The following is a 20566-nucleotide window of genomic DNA, read 5'->3' as shown; positions in this document are numbered from 1 at the left end:
CCCTGAGACCAATTATTTTAACTCCCAGTGTCTATAAAATGACACCAACTTGGGGAGACGGGTTAAGCAGCAAAATCTGCACAGATCGATTGGCAGAGTTAGATAACAAAGAGCATGCAGTCTGAAGACTTTTGACCCTCTGTCAAGGAATAGAGCTTACCTCTCTCCCTAGTAAGCAGTCATTTTATAGACAGTTCTGGAGTTAGGGAGTTGGGTTTTTTCCATGGGACAGATATGTGGCTTCACTGGCTATATATTGTCAGGAATATACAGTTTGTGTTATAGCTTTGTTTCTTTTTTTCCCTCTCTCTTTTTTTTCCTTTCTGTTACCTACATACAGGTTCAAGTGTCCTCAGTAAACCTTGTTCTGTGACTACAGCCAGTGAGGCAAGTAAGAAGAAAGTGGATGTTATTGATCTAACAATAGAAAGCTCTTCTGATGAAGAGGAAGACCCTCCTGCTAAAAGAAAATGCATCTTTATGTCAGAAACACAAAGCAGTCCAACCAAAGGGTTTGTTAATTTATAGTTCACTATTGTTCTTTACACTTGCAACTAATTGTTCTTGGGATAGCTTTGTAAATGTCTGAGAAGATGCCTGACTGTAGAGGGCTATTTTAATTTGCCTTTGTTCAATTGAAATATTTTCAAGTAAGCACATTTATAGGAAAGCAAATTTTGATGAAGAAAATATATCTTTGGAAACTGGAAGTTTGAGGTTTTTTTCCTTAACTTTTTGTTATTTTCTTGACCCGTTTTATAAGAAAATATGGCATCTCAGACCAACATAAGTCCTATGTAATGGAGTATAGAACTAGGAATCATTGATAAGTATGGATTACAGTTTTGATACTGTTGCTTATTTGTTCTGTGGTCTTGGATGAAATACTTGTTCCAACCTCCTTTTTCTGTTCTGTAAAATGAGGTTAAATAATGCCTACTTTATAGGATTCTTGTCAGGTTTCAGTGAGATAAAGAAATTTGGCCTCAGTGTCAGGCACATGGTAATTTCTCATTAAAAATTGATTCCCTTTTTTCCCCACCCTCTCAGGGGAAAATATGGGTAAAGTAGAGGCATTCTAGCATGGATTTTTCATGATTTACCTGCCAGAAGCCATAACTGGCCCATAATAAAAGATGGGTCTGAGTGTTCTACAACAGTTGCTTCTTAACCTACAGATAATGGATCAGTAAGGGGGTAGGGTCTTTGACAGCCTATGGACACATTCTTGTAAACTTGAGTGTGTTTGTCTTACCTCTTTGGCCTCTCAGTCCACTTAGTTTTTTATTGATTTTTATGGAGCATAGCTTCCATAGCATAAAACTTTTTATTATAGCACAAATCACTGATTTTATTAAATTTATAGTTATACAATCATCATGATTCGGTTGTAGAATATTTTCAACACCCAAAAAACTTCCTTCACATTCTTTTGTAGTTTACTGAGAATCACATGAGTATAGACAATCATTGATCTTTTTGTTTCTATAAATTTTCCTGTTTTATTTAGATACTTTACATAAATGGAATTATATTCTGTTTTTGCAGTGTTCATTTTTTAGTTTTGTAATAGTTACTTTGAAACATTTTTATGTTACTTTTTATAAATTAAAACTTTTAGTTGCCAAATACTCATTTCAAGATAGGATTTACACATCATAGTAAGGTCATATCTTTTCTATTACCTATTTAATTAGAATGAGTATTAGATTTTTTTTTTTGGTAGTAGAACAGAAAATGAGGAAAGTATTTCAAGTGGGTGTTTTTTCTGGTATACTGATCACTTTTTGCTTCTTTGAGACAGTTTGGTTGGTACTTCTGTAATTTAAGTGATAGACAAATACATAATTTTGAAATGTTTGTTGGGGTAGAAGATCAGAAGAATTAATGCTTAGATCTAGCATTGTTGAGAAAGACGAGACCCAATGGAGAGAAAGAGCACCCAAACACCATTTTTATAAGAGGAAGGGCTTTATTTACCATCTGGGAGCTTTTAATGGCATAGAATAATTCCAAATGGCCCCCAACTGACTTGGTCTTTCCCTTTTTATCGACAATCAAAAGTTCCAACCCATAGGTACTCCAAGTTCCAGGAAGATAAGTTTACAAATTCCCAAGAGCTGAGTCACCATGGAGAGGACCCTGTAGGTATATCCTTGTGGTCTCCCTGAGAAGACCTATTCTCCTAGACCCCACCTTTCTCAGGTATCCTCTCTCATGCTCCCCTTTTGAGACTTCAATATATTTTAATTTGGCATCTTAATATCAGCTTGCCTCTGCAGGTGCCAATATTAATTACTTTTCAGCACTTAGATTTTAGAGATTGTGACTCTTCTTGGGTTCTTTACTCAAGCCTTAATAGTACCGTGGTGGTGGGCTAATATACATACAAGTTTTTACTTTTCTCTGTGTGACATCCCCCCACCCCCCTTTTCCCAAAGTCCAAAATCCAATTAAGACAAGTCCCTCGAGGAGTTTCCTCCGGCTTCAGCCCTGCGTTAACTAGTCAGCTCCCAGTATGTGGCTGGAGCAGGGCATGTTGACTATCTTAAAAGTTGCCTTTACTTCCCAAGGGGGCAGTAAAACCCTATTCAGCCAACTATGATGACTCCAGATGAGGATTCCTTTCACCTTTGCTGCCGTGTGTGTGGTCAGGATGATGGTGTAAAGTTCTTTCTACCTTGGTTTGAGGGGGAACAGGTTCTGAGTTTGGACCTAGACTTTGTCCCCTTGATCCTCCAGAGAGAAAGGATGTACAGACATAAAAGACTAACAGAACACGGTTCATTATCCCAGTGGAGATTTTAGGGGTTTTGTCTATTCAGTTCAGTCTTTCCAGTTCTTTTAGGAGTCACTGCTAAATTGCAGAGGATTGACAGAGGCCTCTTTGAATAACACCAGTGGCAAGGTCTGTATCCAATTAAGCTTTGCTTCCTGGCAGAGTTTACTAATTCCTGTTCTTAAGGCCCTGTTCACGCACTTTATCCTGTTCAAGATTTGAGGCCTATAATTTACATATAGTTTCCAGGTGATACCCAAAGCTTTAGCTATTATTTGTAGTATTTCTGTTATGAAAGCTAGCCCATTGTCAAATTTAGACCAACCTAAACCATGGGACAATTTCTCCGGGCAACACTTTTTACTACTTATGGAGTCCTTTTTATCCTGGTGGGGAAGGCTTTTACCCATTCCAAGTATGTGCATACCATTACCAGCAAGTACTTGTTCCTCTACACCTGGGCATTTCAGTAATGTCTACCTGGAAGTCCTCGAAGAGCATTGCTTCATATGACTGGATTCCTGGGGGTATCATCAGTCCTTGGCACACATTGAACTGGTTGCAGGTGATACACTATAGACTGACAGTTTTGGCCAGGGCTGCCAGGTGGAGATGTAGAAGTACCAGCCCATCAACTTCATCAGAGACTTCTGTCACCACAGTGGCTCCTAGAAGCTAGGGACTGCTACTCATTCATCTGGCATCTTTATTCATGCTCCCTCCATTTCCTGGCTCCTCTTCACTGCCCAGTATTCCATCTCTTCTTGGGAGTAGGAAGGTGAGAGCTCTGGAACCCACTGGATGAGGGGAGCCACTCAATACCTGGTACCATTTGGACGTAGCCCTTTTTTTGCTTCAGTACTGACCCTAGTGTTCCCTTTAGTGATGGTAGAAGCATCTCCTCGATGTCGGCGACAGTGCGTCACTGCCACCTTCCGGGATTCCATACTGCCTCTAGCAACTGAAGTATCTCCTGCTGATACTTAATGTCCTTTTCCCCAGAATTTAATGGTCTCTTTTCCTTATACAATTCCCTGTGTACTTGGAGAGTCAGAAAAGCATACTTGGAGTCTGTGTAGATATTCACACTTTTCTCTTGATTTAGTTCTAAGGCTCGAGTCAAGACAATTAACTCAGCCTTCTGAGCTGATGTTCTTTGGGGTAGGAGCTTAGCCTCTACAGCAGCGGTTCTCAGCCTGTGGGTCACAACCCACAGGAACTGTATTAAAGGGTCATGGCATTAGGAAGGTTGAGAACCACTGCTCTACAGTCTCTGTTAAGGTAACCACTGCATATCCAGCTCGCCACTCACCTGGACCCACCAGTAAGCAACCATCGTTACCACAGAGCAGGAAATGTTATTGATGAGTATCTGGACAGTTTCCCAAAGGGCTTTTTTATTGGCCTTATAAAGTCAACCTTAATTCCGCAGTCTGGACACCTCTGGAAATGCTATTCCAGTCAAAGCCTTGGTAAAATAATCAGTGCCTTCATCATGTCCTGTAGAACAAAACAGATTCTTATTGAACTTATGTAAATAACCGTATTGTCAGAAATTAAGAATACTTACAAGTGGCTTTCAAATTCTGAAGAAATCAAGGAGAGAGAAAAAAATACATGTTTTAAATTCTTGTCCATAAGTACATATATTGCTTGAAAAGGTACAAATAGCTTAAAAGACAGAAAATGATTTTCTTGATTTCTGAAAACAAAACATAGAAAGAATCAACAATATTTCAAATAAAAGGCCATAACAAACTAGCCCAGTTCCACATAACTGATTTCTGTTCCGTTTGAAGTTAGGTTAGCAGTCCTCATAGATATGTTAACTTTCCAGTGAAAGTTCTAAAAGTCTGCTTTTAGTCCGAAGGTACTCAATTTCTAAAGATATCAGGAATTTGAATTTGAGAAAATTCATCAGCCTCTCTTAATATTTTTTTTCTTTTTTAGGACAAACTTTGGACTCAGTTACAAAAAACACTTTTTTTTTTTAGATGAATTAAAATTATTACAGACAACATATGTTAGGACAGACCAATGTCTTATAGGTTAGGATAGACAAATGCTTTATAATATTGGAACATATATATAATCATAACCCATAATTAAAATTGATCAATTAATTAATTACCATTTTATATTTGACAGTGTTTCCTATACATTTTTAATAAATCAAATAAGTTTAATTTGTTTTTCTCAGGCTTTCAGTGGTCTTAATATTTCAAAAAGACCAAATTTAGAGTTGTGTTTTTGGGGTTTTTTTTTTTCTTGTTGTTGTTGGCCCAGGCTAAGTTTGTACCCACCAGCCTCGGTGCATGTAGCCAGCGCTGCAACCACTGTGCTATGGGTGCCAACCCCCAAATTTAGAGTTTTGATTTTGGAAGGTTTGTCAAATATCAAAGGCTCAAAACATTTGTTTAAACAAAATTACAAGCCAAAAGACTTTAAAGGAAATACATAATCAACTAGATCACATGTAAATTCCTTCACAAATTCCCTTTTGTGAGTTTTATTTAACCTGCACAATCTACAAACATTCTAAACTTTAACTTTTGCCCTCTCTTTCACTTTCTTTTTTTTTTTTTTTTTTTTTTTTTTTTATATTTTATTTTTTTTTATTTATTTATTTATTTTTTTTGGCCGGGGCTGGGCTTGAACCCGCCACCTCCGGCATATGGGACCGGCGCCCTACCCGTTGAGCCACAGGCGCCGCCCCTCTTTCACTTTCTTAAACAACCATTCTGCTTCAGGACAAATCATATAAGATTCTTTCTTTACACAATGCCATTTCCTTTCTGTCTAATTTCTCTTACTCTCAAAAACCCATTCGCCCCAAAACAGGATCTCAGTTCACTATGAAGTCACCTATTCACTCAACCAAACCGATAATTAGAAGGTTTAAAAGACAAGAATCTTATCTTGTAATGAAGACTCAGTTTCTCCAACAATTTAAACAACCAGATTATTACATTTTACAAATGAGAGACATTTTATGAGATATAACATTGATATAGGATTTTCCCACTCAGGGCAGGACAGGGAACTCCCATTTTTCAGGCTCAGGTGAGCTTAGACATCAGACTCCCATCTCCAGGCACAAACCCTCTGAGCCCTAGCAAGGTCATGAACAAAGCAGCCTGAAATGTTTTGGATGGCTCCACCCTAACACACCCTATTCCCCTCCCCAGACAAAAACCACAACAAAGACCTAATAACCTTGCCCAGGTTGAGGGGCTGCATTCATTCATTTGCTAGAACACCCATTCAGTTTGTAAAGGTATTTTTCCATCTATCAAGTTCTGGCCAAAATATCTCTCAGGGCCAATTATTTACCCCTAGACAAAGGACTCATGTAGGAAACCTCTGACTTGGGCCTCCTCCTCACTTCCTGAGGCTGTTCACCTTGAGACCTGTTGCGGATATGGGTATAGCCCTGCCAGGCACAAGATTTACACTTTGTCCCCTAGATTTTCAAGGGCCATCCAGAGCTCACTGGACTGCCTGAACCACAACACTTTCCAAGGCACAGCCCCTCTGCCAGTAGCTCTGCACTCTCCACGCTCTGTGCATGCCCCTTCAGTCCAACAAAATCCCATTTTATCACTGATCTGTGGCCCACAGGCTCAATGCTCAAATTCCTAAGACCAAGGACTCACTGAAGAAATTCCAGTAACAAAACTACAACACAGTCATCCTTTCTAATGGCCACGTGGCCACTAAAGACAAACAGAAAAGGGTGGCACCTGTGGCTCAAAGAAGTAGGGCACTGGCCCCATATGCCAGAGGTGGCGGGTTCAAACCCAGCCCCGGCCAAAAATTGCAAAAAAGAAAAAGAAAAGAAAATGGAAAACCTAGAACTTTAATATCCAGGGGGCAAAGTTGAAGCAGGGAAGAGGGGACACTCACACATTCTTTTCATCCTGTGGAGAAAGGGGGGGGGGGGGCGGGGGAGGAGGCAAAAACCACTTATTGTTACCTGTCTCAGTCATTCTCCAAGCACTCACATGTACACAATTTCAACCCATTTCTTAACCTGGGTAGCCTCGATTTCCCACTCAAGCTGCCACTTAGCCATAGGACACAAACCAACACTCCCGTAGGTCCTGTGAAGGGAGGTCCATCTCCACCCTCAAGAGTTCTCTCAGTCACATCACATCCACACACACACCTCTCAACAGACCTGCTGGTGATCTAATGCCCAAGGAGTTGATCAGGCTCCTTCTTCCACTAAAACTGTAGTGGGACCCCCAGATCTATCATACCTTGCCTTAGATGACTCCCTGTGTGGGAACCTGTTCCTACATGCCAGTTCCTCCCGGTGTTTGACTACTTGAAGACTCGGCTGTGGGGGTCCTTTCTCCACCCAGAAGAGGTATCCTCACAGGACGACCAAACTGCTTCCCTCTCATGCTCAGTGTTTTACATCGCCCCGGCTGATCGGGACCCCCAAGTGGGTGTCCAGAGGATTGGTGGCAACTACCAGGTGCATGTTCTTCCCAAGAGTGATCTCACTTCCCATCAGGGAACCAAAAATGTTACAGGAAGACAAGGCCCAAGGGAGAAAAAGAGCATCCTAAGGTTTTATTTACTGGCCATGAGCTTAATGGCATAGAAGAATTCCAAATGGCCATGCTCCCCAACTGGCGTGGTCTTTCCCTTTTTATCAACAGTCAAAAGTTCCAACCCATAGGTACCCTTCTCATTGGCCAGTTTGAATCAAGCCGGAGATGCTATTCCAGCCCTTACAGAACTACAGGATTTCATGGAACTTGGAAATTTCCAAGTTCCAGAAGTTAAGTTTATAAATTTCTAAGAGCTGAGTCACCATGGAGAGGACCCCTCAGGTGTATCCTTGTGGTCTCCCTGAGAAGACCTGTTCTCCTAGACCCCACCTTTCTCAGGCATCCTCTCTCAGTATTTCTAGATTTTACTCTGATACCCTTTAGAATACACTGGAAAAGCATGGGTTGCAAGGACTATTGTTGGATTTATACTGGGTTGAAAGATTGTGCATAGTGATGCTGACTCATGAGTTGAAGTGATCTGGGAGCAGGTTTCTGGTGGCATGCCAGAAGGGTCTACCCTCAGTGTATCCTTTGCCATGTTCTTTTTTGTTTGAAACAGATGTCACTATGTCGCCCTTGGTAGAGTGCTTGGCATCACAGCTCACAACAACCTCAAACTTTGGGCTTAAGTGATTCTCTTGCTGTAGTCCCAAGCAGCTGGGACTATAGGCACTTACCACAACACTCAGCTATTTTTTCTTTGTAGCTGTTGTCTAGCAGGCTCAGGCCAGGTTTGAACCCACCAGCCCCAGTGTATGTGGCCGGCTCCCTAGTTACTGAGCCTTTTGCCATGTTTTTATGAATAGTTAATGGCACAAAACTGAAAGGATGGCACATATGTTCTATGATAAAACCTGCAATGACCTCAGAATGCAGAGGAATAAGACTAGCTTCATGTATGGTCAGCTATTACATACTTTCTCCTGTAGGGTGAAAAGAAAACAAACATAAGGTTGAAATTTGTGACTAAACCAGTAACACATGAAAATTTGATCTTAAAAGTTTGTATAAATTGCAGCTCTTCATTCATGAAGCCCATGTAACCTTTAATACCCAAACTAGACTCATACATCAACACCCACATAAAATAACTTTTATGAAATAGGCTCACATGGAAAGATAAATGAAAATTCTGAATTCAGTCTTAGGAAATCATTTTTTTTTTTCTTGAAGACAGAATCTCACTATGTTGCCCTCTGAAGAGTACTGTAGTGTCACAGCTCACAGCTACCTTAAACTCTTAGGCTTAAGTGATTCTCTTTTCCCTCAGCCTCCCAAGTAACTGGGACTACAGGTGCCCGCCATAGTGCCTGGCTATTTTTTTGTTGCAGTTGTTGTTTAGCTGGTGGCCCAGGCCAGGTTTGAACCTGCCAGCCTCAGTGTATGGCTGGCACCCTAACTGCTGAGCGCAAAGCCCAGTCTTAGGAGATCATTTAATTATATATTATATAAAATGCCCACTAAAAACAAATTGAGTTTATCCTAGGGTGTGCTTTGATATTAGGAAATACATTGATAAAATGATCTTGTGACAAGAAAAACACTAGTCATCTTAATGGATGCTGAAATGGCACTAAGAAATTAATTGCCATTCTTGTTAGAAATTCTTTGAAATGTCATAGTAGTTTGAAGGGTTCACCATTTAAATTGATTTGCTCCTCGCATTAATAAAAAAAATGTAGTGTCCAGGATCAGCCCATGTTAGTTTTGTTTCATTTTAGGCATATGATTTTCAGAGCAGTTTAATGCGTGCTGGTTATCAAGAAAGGTTATTAAAAAAATGTGTGCAGCAAGAGCACAGAAATAGGAAGGTAAATAGTGGAACCCAGAGTATGATGGACAAGTGGGTCTAAGGATTAAAGCTATTAAGCTAGAAGAAAAGAATATGTGATAGCTACCTTGTAGTTGTTAAAAGGGAGCCATTGACCAGTTGGATTGAGTATGTTCTTTGGTATAACATTCATCAGATGTAGGGCCAGTGGAGGAAAGACAGATGGAAAAACTTTCTTTTGAAACTTTTTAACAATAAGAAAGTTAATGGTTTTATGCAAAAATTACATTTTCTGTTTTGGAGTGACTCACCTGTCATGGTGTCATAGTGGAGGATCATGCTGTTGGTTATATCATTGCTTTGATCTCTTCCTACTTTCAAGCTTCTGTGGTTTTGTTTCTAGTTGTTTTTTTCATACCCTCTCTTGTGCTTCAGCATCTGGAAGTTTTTGTCTTTCTGTGCTGTGTAAGTTTATTGTATGACTTCTTGGTTAATAGTAGTAAGCAAATGAGAAAGAATGGAGAATGAGAGCTCAGTAAAACCTGTATTCACTTATAATGCAGAAATTTTGTGGGCTACTATTTTTTTTAAAAGGTATGTTTTAGTAAATACTGTTTCTTATAAACAACATTATAAAGCACCAAGAAGTTAAAAAAATATTTCGCCTGAAGAGAATGACTGTTAACATTAGGATGGTAATGCTAGCACCTTTCCTTTATGCCAGTTTGAATCTTCAAATGCAGTCTTATAGTACCTGTCAGAACAAATGCATGTTAATCTAAGACAGAAAACCTTTTATGTTTTTCTGTATTTAAGGATAATTTTACATGTTACGTTCCTACCCTACTCTCTGTGAAACTGAGTGGTTGTTTTGCCATTAATAAGGAGGTATTCTAAGGACAGGAAACAAAGAGTAAGGATAAATACGAATCTTTTTTTATACCTTTATAATCATAAAGTGGGAGCACACAGTGAACTTTAGGTTTATGAATAAAAGTTGTCAGTCTATTTTCAGACTTCTAAGTGTGAGTCAAATATGAATTCCATGTAGTTTTACTTGTTACGCAACCTAGAATATTAATATTTGCTACAGCAGCATTCTAGCAATTCACTTTTTGTGCTGTGATGTTACGAATAGTTATAAAAATTTAAAATATATACGTACACTTGCATAATGTATACATATGCTTGTGAAGGTATTTGTCAATCCTATGAAGAAGCAGTAACAAATGTTCAAATTCTTAAAAAAGTATCACTTTATAGCATCACATTTTTACACCCATAATTCCATCATACATAGCCATCTACATTTCTCCATGGAATCTGTTACTCATATCAGCAAATACATTTATTTTTGCATAAATTTTAGAATAATTTTGTTTCTCTATAGCCATTCTATAGGAAGTTGAATTTGTATTAATGTTTGCAAAGTTCAGGTAATAGGAATTAACCAACACTGACTAGGTTTTCATATATTTTCTGAGATATTAGATGTCGATTTACTAATTTGTACCCCAATTGGATTTTGGCATTTTTGCAGGTTTCAATATTCACCATTTTTATATTGCAGAATCAAGGAATTATTTAATGATTTAAAGTTTCATGTTGCTATGCAAACAGGACATATGCAGTGATTAGGTGTTATTGAGATGACAAGTGTGTAGGGATGTTGACTGACCCCTCTGTAGTTGTACGTCAGGGAGGTAGGGAAGGAAAAGGAGTTTGGTTATTGTTGCCTCTATGTCTATTTCAAGTTAAAGGGTCAGTTCACAGTCAAGACAAAAGAAAATCTTTGGTGTGAAATATCAAAGGAAGAGAAGGGGGTGCACCACAAATACAGGCACTGTCTTTTTCTTGTATCTGAAGTTCTTTTAGTTTCTTTTCATAGTAGAGAAAAAGAGATAGGTTAAAGGAACATTTAATTAGAAACTTTCTAAATTAAATGAAACCTTATGTATTTTTTGGTCTTCAAACTCTTGCCTGTCAACATATAAAAAATCAAATTAAGATCTTAATATTGTGAAGCAGCCAGAATGATAAGCCTCTCTCTTAGCCCCTTGTCCAGCACTCACAAATACTCAGTCTCATCCTGAACCCCTGTGTTATATGCACTCTTTTGTGTGAGAGGTAGGCCCATGTGTCATTTAAAATACGTACTGGTAATTTTCTGTTATACTTTGATCCTGGTAGAGGACCACTGTTTTCAACCTCCCCCTCCCCGCCACAAAAGATGAGCTTTAGATACACTATAATTTAACTTTTATTCATCCCTCAAGTCAGCTTTTTCTAACATAACTCACACCCTGTTTTAGTTTTAGAGGTCCTCAGGTAGCATTGGATCCCAAGAAACCCTGGTTCTAACCTAGACAGGTTGATGTCTATGAGATGGGCTTCCTTCTACATTACTTCTGGAAAATGTGTTTTGAAATACTAGGCTTATGTTATTGCCTCAAGCATATTATATATGTCATATGTCTCCTAAATAGATGAGGTTTTAATCTAAGATTTTTTTCAACTCTGACCTCTGTTAATTAACTTTTCTGAGACTAACACAGTTGGCCATTACAACCATATTATGTACTCTGAAGATGACTGTTTTTCACATTTCCAGTTGGCATCCATGTTTTTGAGAAATAGTAAAGAATAACAGCTAGATGTGATCTTCATATAATGCAAATCAATTTTAGAAGGACTTTAGTGTCTGAGTAGTGATTATTTAAGTGGTTTGACAGTAAAACAAAGTTATGAAATAAGTTTGTCAGTTATTTAGAGTATGAGAAATATTCCATCGTTTCTTATTAACACTGTTTAATAATCTGAGCAATAACAATAAAGGGAAAGGATGTCTAGAGGTTGCCGTCCAGTCTAGCTTTGTGGTCCTACCCAGAGGACTGGATCAGACCAGTCCAGACTGGATCAGACTGGATCTGGATTAGGCCAGTTTTGGATCCTAGAAACCCAGAGTTTCTGAGATAGTTGAGCCTTTGTAATTGTTCCTTCTAGTACAGAAATCTGTGCTTTAGATATTAAGCTTATAATAGTTTACTGGTAGTGCTTTAGGATGCTAACCTCAATGTTTTGCACTGTTAGTATCTCATTACTTGTTGCCAAAATGACCTCTATCAGCCAGCTGTAGGGTAGTAACATTGCTTAATTTCCTCTTAAACATTCAAGATGTTTTTTTTCTTCTGAGGGTTTAGTTGTTTACCCTAAGAAAAAATTTAGGTTAAAGAGGAAGAATGCATAGATCTTTAAGCCTAAACTTTAATATACATATGTATGTATGTGTGTGTTTGTATATATATTTGTGTGTGTGTGTCTATATATGTATATATATTAGAATTATACTCAATTCTAAAGTATATTTTCATACAATATCAATTATAAAGTATTTCTTACATGTGTTTAATTTGTATTTTTAACAGCATGAACAGGTAATTTCAAAGTCATAAACCTCTTAGGATTTTACCTACCTGGTAGGTGATATCATGGTAGCCAGCGTTTTTATTTCTGGGTATTATATCATAAATCTTGAATATTCATCTTATCCTCATTTCTTTATGGCCTAGTGCTATCAGGTTGGTTGGCTTTTGGATTGGGTAACTTTACTCAGATGATTACCAGATAAGAGTGCAAAAAATATAATTCAAGTTAGAATTGAAGCAGTTCTGGTTGTGCTATAGTGGGTAGTTTCACTGATAAGGAAGCCCTGATTTAAATCAAATCTTAGGAGTCCTCTATTTTAGTTTAAAATTTCTTTACAGATAAAATTACTAATATCCACATACTTGGTACATATACATTAATAAAAGTGTATATAAAGTGTATTTTTATTTCTGGATAAAAGTGTTATGTATTACTCTAGCACTGTGCTTTATGTTTGAATGTCCACTTGCTTTTACGTCGCAGCAGCTGTTGAGAGCCAAGATATGTTCATGTTAAAATGAAGACTGTTATGAAAGAGGAGAGTAAAGCGGAGTGCTGTGTAGTGAGTAGCTGCCGTATAGTTGTGTTGAAACTAGTGAACGAACGACTGAGAATGCCCGGTGGTGCAGCACTTCTCTCCTGTGAACTAACAGCCAGATTGTTTGTAATTTCCCGTGCTATTTAAAACAGGGTTCTCATGTATCAGCCATCTTCTGTAAGGGTGCCCAGTGTGACTTCGGTTGATCCTGCTGCTATTCCGCCTTCATTAACAGACTACTCAGTACCATTCCACCACACGCCAATATCAAGCATGTCATCAGATTTGCCAGGTATGTGGAGAGTTTTTGTTTTTTATCAAATTTTATTTCTTATTTTTAATCTTGATCTGTGGAACAAATACAGTATTAAAATTTTAAATAGAAGTGGTAAGGAAATGTGAAGACTTCATTTAAAGGTCATTTTCTGTTTTAATACATTACATTCAGTTATTTTAACTACAGAGCAATTGTTGCTCTGTAGATTCCTAATGACAGGAAGTAACAGTAGAATGGTAGGAAAATGTTATAGGTTTTACTTTTCTTTTGTGAAGAATTCGTATATAAGAGAGTGTTTCTTGGTTTACTTATTAGAGACCCTTCACAGGTTAGGGAAGAGTATTTTCTCATATGCTTGCTAGCCTGTTACAACTTCAGAATATACTGTTATAGTTTGGAGGTGATTTTGCCCACCACTTTAACCTGTGGATTTTATTATCCCCATCAGGATGGGATCTCTTATTTGTTTCCCTAGAGCAATTTTATATGAGGTATCTTTTATATGTACAGGAGTCTCCCCTTATCCACAAGGGATATGTTCCAGGACCCCAGTGGATGCCTGAAATGGCAGATAGTACAGAATTCTATACATCCTATGTTTTTTCCTATATACACATACATATGATAAAGACTAATTTATAAATTAGGCACAGTAAGAGATCAACAACAATAAAAAAGAACAATTTTAACATGTTAGCATCACTACTCTTGCACTTGGGTGCCATTTTAAAGAAATACAAGGGCTACTGGAACACAAACACTGTGATACCATGATGGTCACTCTGATAACCCAGATGGCTACTGAGTGACTAAGGATGGAGAGCTCCTGGACAAAGGAATGATTTATGTTCTGGGCAGGACGGAGCAGCATGGAGTGGGATAGCTTGAGGGTTCATCAGACTACTTAGAACAGTGGGCACTTTAAAACTTATGAATTGTTTATTTCTGATTATTTTCCACTTGATTTTTTTTTTTTTTACTATAGTTGACTGCAGGTAAATGAAATTTTGGAAAATGAAACCTTGGATAAGGGGGGTTGTACTGTGTAATAACATTTAAAAAATCCAAGGTTGTTTGACCTACCTTAATATCAGGACTTAAAACAGCCAAGGCAATATTGCAAAATTGAATTTTTCCTGCCTTTACTCCTCTTTCTTCTCTTCATAGCCATTGTTTTCACAGACATTGTTGTCAATCAAATCTGAGCAAGTTAGGATCAGTGTTGCTTATATTTATGACTTGACTTCTTCCTGAAGGGTCTTTTAGTGGAATACAATTCTTTCCTCCCATTATTAATTTTCTTTGGTAGGTTCATAAAGTTGATTTTGATCTATGGTTTATTTTTCTTTCTCACCTTAGGTAGGTCTTTATTTTAAGCACATAGTGATGAAAATTTGTGTTACTGAAACAATTGATGGTTATATTATGTAGCTAGTATTTTTTGTATACAAAGCCTGATGCTAAGGTACAGATGAAGTTTGTTGGTCCATGATAAAGATGGAAACTCAGAGATTCTTAATTCCTATCTGCCATATATTGCTTCAGCTTTGTCCAGATTGAAGAGTGTTCACATATCATCTTAGTATGTATTATAAACAAGCATTCCTAAAGGATTTGTTACCTAAAGATGTTGAATTAAAAATTAATTCTGACAAAAGATAATGAACATTTCTGTTATTAGAGTGACCCTGCCATACATTGATAAATCACTAGCCCTGCCAATTCAAATTAATGTGAATCTAGATGGATTTTTAGTTTTGGAGAATTTATAATATTGCACAATTTGGGTATAAATTGAGACTTTCTTTTTTAAAATGTGCAGATTTGAGAAAAATGCAGTAAAATATATCTGAATTGTATATTTGGTAAAATGCATTTCAATCTGGAATTGAGGAAATAAGACTACCATCCAGGGTTGATATTAACCACGATGGTGATACTGGTTATTATTATTATTAAAATGTTGAAAAGCTTTCTTACAATTTATAAGCTTAGTAGAGTAGGGTCTGTTGTGCTTCAGAATTGTTAGTTTTATCATCAATGAATTATGTTATCACATCTAGTTTTTTTGATAATGTACTCTTTTGTAATTAGTAATTACTGTGGTTTTATTTTTGTGCATAATTTATGTAATTAGTCATATTGTGGAGAGTTTTGGTATTGCTAAGTTTAATAATTATAATGAAATATTAAGTAGAACATCAGGAATGGAGAGATAACTAAGTTTTAACACATTTCTTAACATTCCTTCTAAACATCATAAACGTGAATCTTCTGAATCTGCAGGAGAACAAAGAAGAAATGATATTAATAATGAACTGCAGCTTGGAACATCTTCTGATACTGTGCAACAATGAATACAAAATAAAACAAATAATTTGTATTTGTGGAATGGAAAACAGCTTGATTATTTCAAGAAAAATTATGACTGCCTTATTGTTGCTAGTGCCATATTGTCAGGTGCGAATGGTGCTCTAAAGTTGTATCATTAAAATTTGGAAGTGCTAAGCATTTACTTATTTAATTATGTAGCAATTATGTTCTGTTAAAGTTTATGACTCAAGTAAGGTAAATGTGTTGTCATCAATGAGAGAAAACCTAATGTCATCAATGAGAGAAAACCTTAATATTTCTACTTAATATTTAAAAATTACAGTTTATCAAATGTTAATAAAACAAAAACATTTAGAATGTACCATAAGAAATTTTGACACTACCTGCTTTTTACTTAAAAATAATTGAGTATTTTCAGTGATGAAATACTTTAGGAGGGCATAAAAATGTTAGCATGACATGGTACAATTGGAACTTAGAGTGAAATGAGAAAGTAACATTTTGCTAAACTTATGGAACAAGGTATTAAACTTTTAATAACTATAGATAAATTTATTTCATGTAAGAGTTTTAATATTTTACTTAAAATGTACAATCCAGGAACACTTTGATAGTTTAGTTTTTTATTAGAAAAACATCTGAAATACTGTATCAAATTTCACTATTAGAAAAAATGGTTTCAGTGAGATATATTTATATGAATACCTTTTGTATTTTGGATAGACTGCACCTGTGTTATGCTTGGAAGACAATCCAAAGTTTCAACCAAAGTTCTAGAAAAATTTCTAGGTATTTTAGTATGACATTGTATATGTCAGGATATTCAAAATTATCCATGAATTGAGGTGTCAAAAGATACAGAGCAAGTAAATCTCTTAAATCTTTTCTAAATAGACTCTATATTTATTGGAACACATGAAGTCATCAAAGAAATTATAATACAACTGAAGAGCTAGAATTGAAATAATGAAAGTAGGGGGTCCTTAGATCTTGAAGGACATTCTCTAGTGATAGAGCTGCAAAAACAGTTTGAAAATTATATCAAGCTTGTATATTATTTTAATTGAAGCTATGAAACGGGAATAGTTGGACATTTAGGAAATGAGCAGGTTTTAGTTATTTGGCTTCAGTACACAATATTTCAACAGAGCTATTCTTTATAAAAAGGTTTCAGTTATTAATACAGACTGAGTGATACAACAGATATTAAAAGTAACAACATACAAAGATGAAAAACTAAAAAGTAGAAGCTGTTAAAAAATAAAAAAAGTTACATTATTGGAAGCAAAACAAAATTAAGTCAGTTAACATTCTGATCAGCTTTTTTGACTTAGTCATAGAAATATTGAATGTGTAAAGCTCCCAGAAGGTATTATAAGGGCTAGATAAATCTTGAATTACTGTTTTTCACAGAATTTAGAGTTTTAGAGGATTTACTGAACAGTGTCATTAATATGAAGAGAAACTTTCTGCTTATGGAGATATTTCACTGTACTGATGATCATTTTAATGGGAAAAGTTTATTGTGATTCCTTTTGTCCAGCATTGGCTCAGATCGTTGTATCATATAGTCAGTGACAGGCATATGAGATGAAAAATTATAGCAACACTTAAAAAATACTTTAGAAATCATTTGAATGATTTTTTTCAAATGATTGGTGCTATAGCTTATATCACTAGATGCGCATTTTTGTGATTATTTAGAGATTATAAGGGAATAAATATATTTTTAAATTTTGACTTATAAATTATTCATGCTGGCTACTAAATGTCCCTATTTTGAGTAAAAATATAATATCAGACTTTCATTATGTATGCTGGTTGTATTTGGGGTGACCTTGAATGCCAACATAAAACTCATGGAATTGAACAGAAGTTCGCCTATCTTGAGCACCTATACCTAGTATGTGGTTTCTTTTTTTGATGTTTTGAAATAATTGGAAATTTAGTCATACAGGGAAATCTTCTTTCGAAGTTTATTGCTAAACTTTTCAAACTAGACATTTTTTATTATTACTTTAGTACTTCAAGATGAGATTATTGGACAACCTCTTTCATATTTCTGTTTCTAAAACATAATTGGAGAATTCCATTGCTTTGTTTTAGAAAATGATATTAGCTTAGAATGCAATAAACCTTGGTAACTTTATCCTGTTGGTGAGCAGCATTGACCAAGTGCTTGCTTTGTTCAGGGATCTGGGTGATTGTACTGCTCTTATGTGAGAACAGAGAACCATCAATGAAATAGCTGTTCAAGAAGTTTTTAGATGAATCTCAATGTGGTGTATTTCTGAAAAATAAATATAAAACATTTTAAGAGGCTAAATATGGTTTTTTTCCCCAGTGGTATGAATGGTATAAATCCAGATCATTATCTCATCATTGTGTTTGTTTCTGTTAAGTGACAGAGGAAGAGGGGGCATTTGCTTTGACCGTTCCTAATTTTCTGGAAATTTTTGGACTGTTGCCTTTGAGTCTCTGGGAGGTGGCTTTTCTAGTTTTGTCAGGGAATATGTTCACCTTTCGGTTTTTACGTGTTAAATATCATTGATCATGGTTTAGAGCTTCCTTGTGAAAGCTTCCTTGTGGTAAACGCCTCAAATGTTTTGTGATTTACAATAAATAAAAATGATTTGGGGAAATAATTCTGGTCTCCAAAATACGAGACAACTATTAACGAAGCATTTTTGTTTTAGGTTTGGATTTTCTTTCCCTTATTCCAGTTGATCCCCAGGTATGTATCCTGAATTTAAGCAACTACTTTGTGTCTGATTGTTGGTTTTGTCATACTAACTAAAAATGACCAGTTGCGTAAAATCAGGACAGTCAACTCTCAATTACTTAGATGGAAAGGAAGTACTATATAAATATTTAACTATTTTATTTGAAGGAATAAAGTTGCTGTTTTCAGTTTATATTTTGTTCTTAATTTCTAAATTTTGAATTAGACTTTATTTAGCTTAATAATTTTGCATCTTTTATAAGAATTTGATTAGAGTGAGTGGAAGCAGTGCTAGGTGGCTAGACATTAAAATTTTACAGAGAAATTTTATTTTTTAGATAAAACATATATATACATGTGTAGAAAATTAATAGCTAAAGCTGATTAAACAGACTTGACTCATTAGTTTGAATCCTCCATTGTTTTTAAAGAGAGTCAGATTAGGACTTTAGGGATGCCCCGATTTAAAGTTGCTATATAGCAGTCATCCTTGTTTTCTCTGTCAGAGATAGAATAGACACTCTAGTAGACCAGTCCCAACATAAAGACCTTGTAGTGAGCATGGATCCCCCTGACAGGTTTATAGCAGATTCAGAGTAAAGGAGGAAAAGGCATAATAAAAGTGAAAGGAGAAAGAAAGAGACTTTGAGAGGTGTTGAGAATAGGGAGGGATAGAGGGAGAACCCTGGGATCATGGCTGCTCACAGATCTTGGGTCAACCTCTGTCCCATTATCTGATCATGTAGACATCACTGGAAGTTTGGACCCAAGGTACTGTGCAGCCAAGGAATTTCTTGTCATTCTGAGTCTACTGATGTAACAAAGGTACATAGCAAAAGTGTATGTATATATATTTTTGTAGGAAACAAATTCTTCTTAAAGGATTGCTGATTTTTAATCAATTTACTGATTTTTATATGACCAGTCCTTTTTTTTTTTTTTCAAATGACCTCAAGCTTTTTATTTCATAGCTCTATTTGGCATCTTAGTGGCAGCGTAACTTCTTCGATGAGGAAGCAGAAGGGTGAGGTTGTGCCTTCAGTTTACAGTAGAATCCTTAGGTTTTTCTGCTTTATCGCCATATTGCCCCTTAACCCCTGTCAATGATAAGTATGGAAAGGATACTTTAAGAAATTCAAGGCACAGACCCCATTGATGACAGAACTGTAGCATCTAGCACTAATTTCGTAAATGACTAAGAGTATCTTTTTCCCATGAGGCAATTACAAATTACCTTAGAGGTAGCAAGAATAAAATATAAGTTTGGGGGTTGCTTTTCCAGATTTACCTGCCAATTTTAATGGGAAATAGAAATTTATTTGATTTTTAGAGAAGAATTTTAGTATCTGACAATTCAGCTATCTTTAGAGCTCCGTAGAAGCTCTTTAAAACAATTCTTCCCCTACTCCCCCTTAACCAGCGTTCCTTGAATCTGTGTGTGGTGTTCATTTTATTGATGAACCAAGACAGTTGTCTATCTAAAACATTAAACGACTTGCTCTTTTGAAGGGGAGCCTGAAGTTTAGTTGCCCCATTACTCTGACAGGCAGCTGAAACCTAGGGTGGTTGTTCCCATTTTATTATAGGCCTTGAAAATCATGTGATCTAAGCAGTTTCACTTTTAAATTCTTGTTCTGTGGTTTAACGATAAGCTGAATAAGATATAGAATAGATAACTTGAAATAGATCTCCTTATTGATCGTTCATGAAGTTGAACTAGTAACAAACTTAGGACGTTTCCTTTTGCATTGTATGTGTGTTACTAGACTTCTCTTGTTTCGCTAAGTTAGTGCAGCTGTTTCTCACATAAAATATTCTACAGCAACATAAAATAAAGCTTTTAGCTCTTGTCTCTACTCCGTGGTCAATATTAAGAATATTACATGCAGGTTTGTACTGGTAAGGGGAATCAGAAACCATGATTATAAGGGGACTTGAAACGCAAACATTAGTAAGAGGGTGTCATGTTATTACAAGGAAATTAGATTAGATCTCCGTTAAGATTTATTTCAAAATTTTGTGATTACATGAGAGAATTCCCTGTCCTGAGCACATTGTGGTAGTTAGCTACCTTAGAGTCTCTGTTTTAGAATGAATGTTGTCATTATTCAGTTTTACATTAGCACTTTTGCTTAATACCATTAAAAATAAAGT

The 20566-nt window shown here is 36.3% G+C and overlaps 1 protein-coding gene across 7 annotated transcripts in view; it reads left to right on the top strand.

The window, feature by feature from the left end:
- PIAS2 (protein inhibitor of activated STAT 2) overlaps positions 1-20566 on the top strand; it is a 117018-nt gene that overhangs the window by 91674 nt on the left and 4778 nt on the right. For 6 of the 7 annotated variants that reach the window (XM_053571329.1, XM_053571324.1, XM_053571323.1 and 3 more), the window contains 3 exons: positions 341-512; positions 13232-13371; positions 18387-18424. In XM_053571329.1, coding sequence (XP_053427304.1) covers positions 341-512; positions 13232-13371; positions 18387-18424 — 350 coding nt within the window. Of the gene's footprint in view, positions 1-340; positions 513-13231; positions 13372-15642; positions 18336-18386; positions 18425-20566 lie in introns of those variants that run through there. The other variant, XM_053571328.1, reaches the window with a different exon arrangement.

This window comes from Nycticebus coucang, chromosome 19 (assembly GCF_027406575.1).
Source record: "Nycticebus coucang isolate mNycCou1 chromosome 19, mNycCou1.pri, whole genome shotgun sequence".
Classification (NCBI taxonomy): domain Eukaryota; kingdom Metazoa; phylum Chordata; class Mammalia; order Primates; family Lorisidae; genus Nycticebus; species Nycticebus coucang.
The sequence above is the reverse complement of the archived record's forward strand: the minus strand, read 5'-3'. Positions and strand labels throughout refer to the sequence as shown.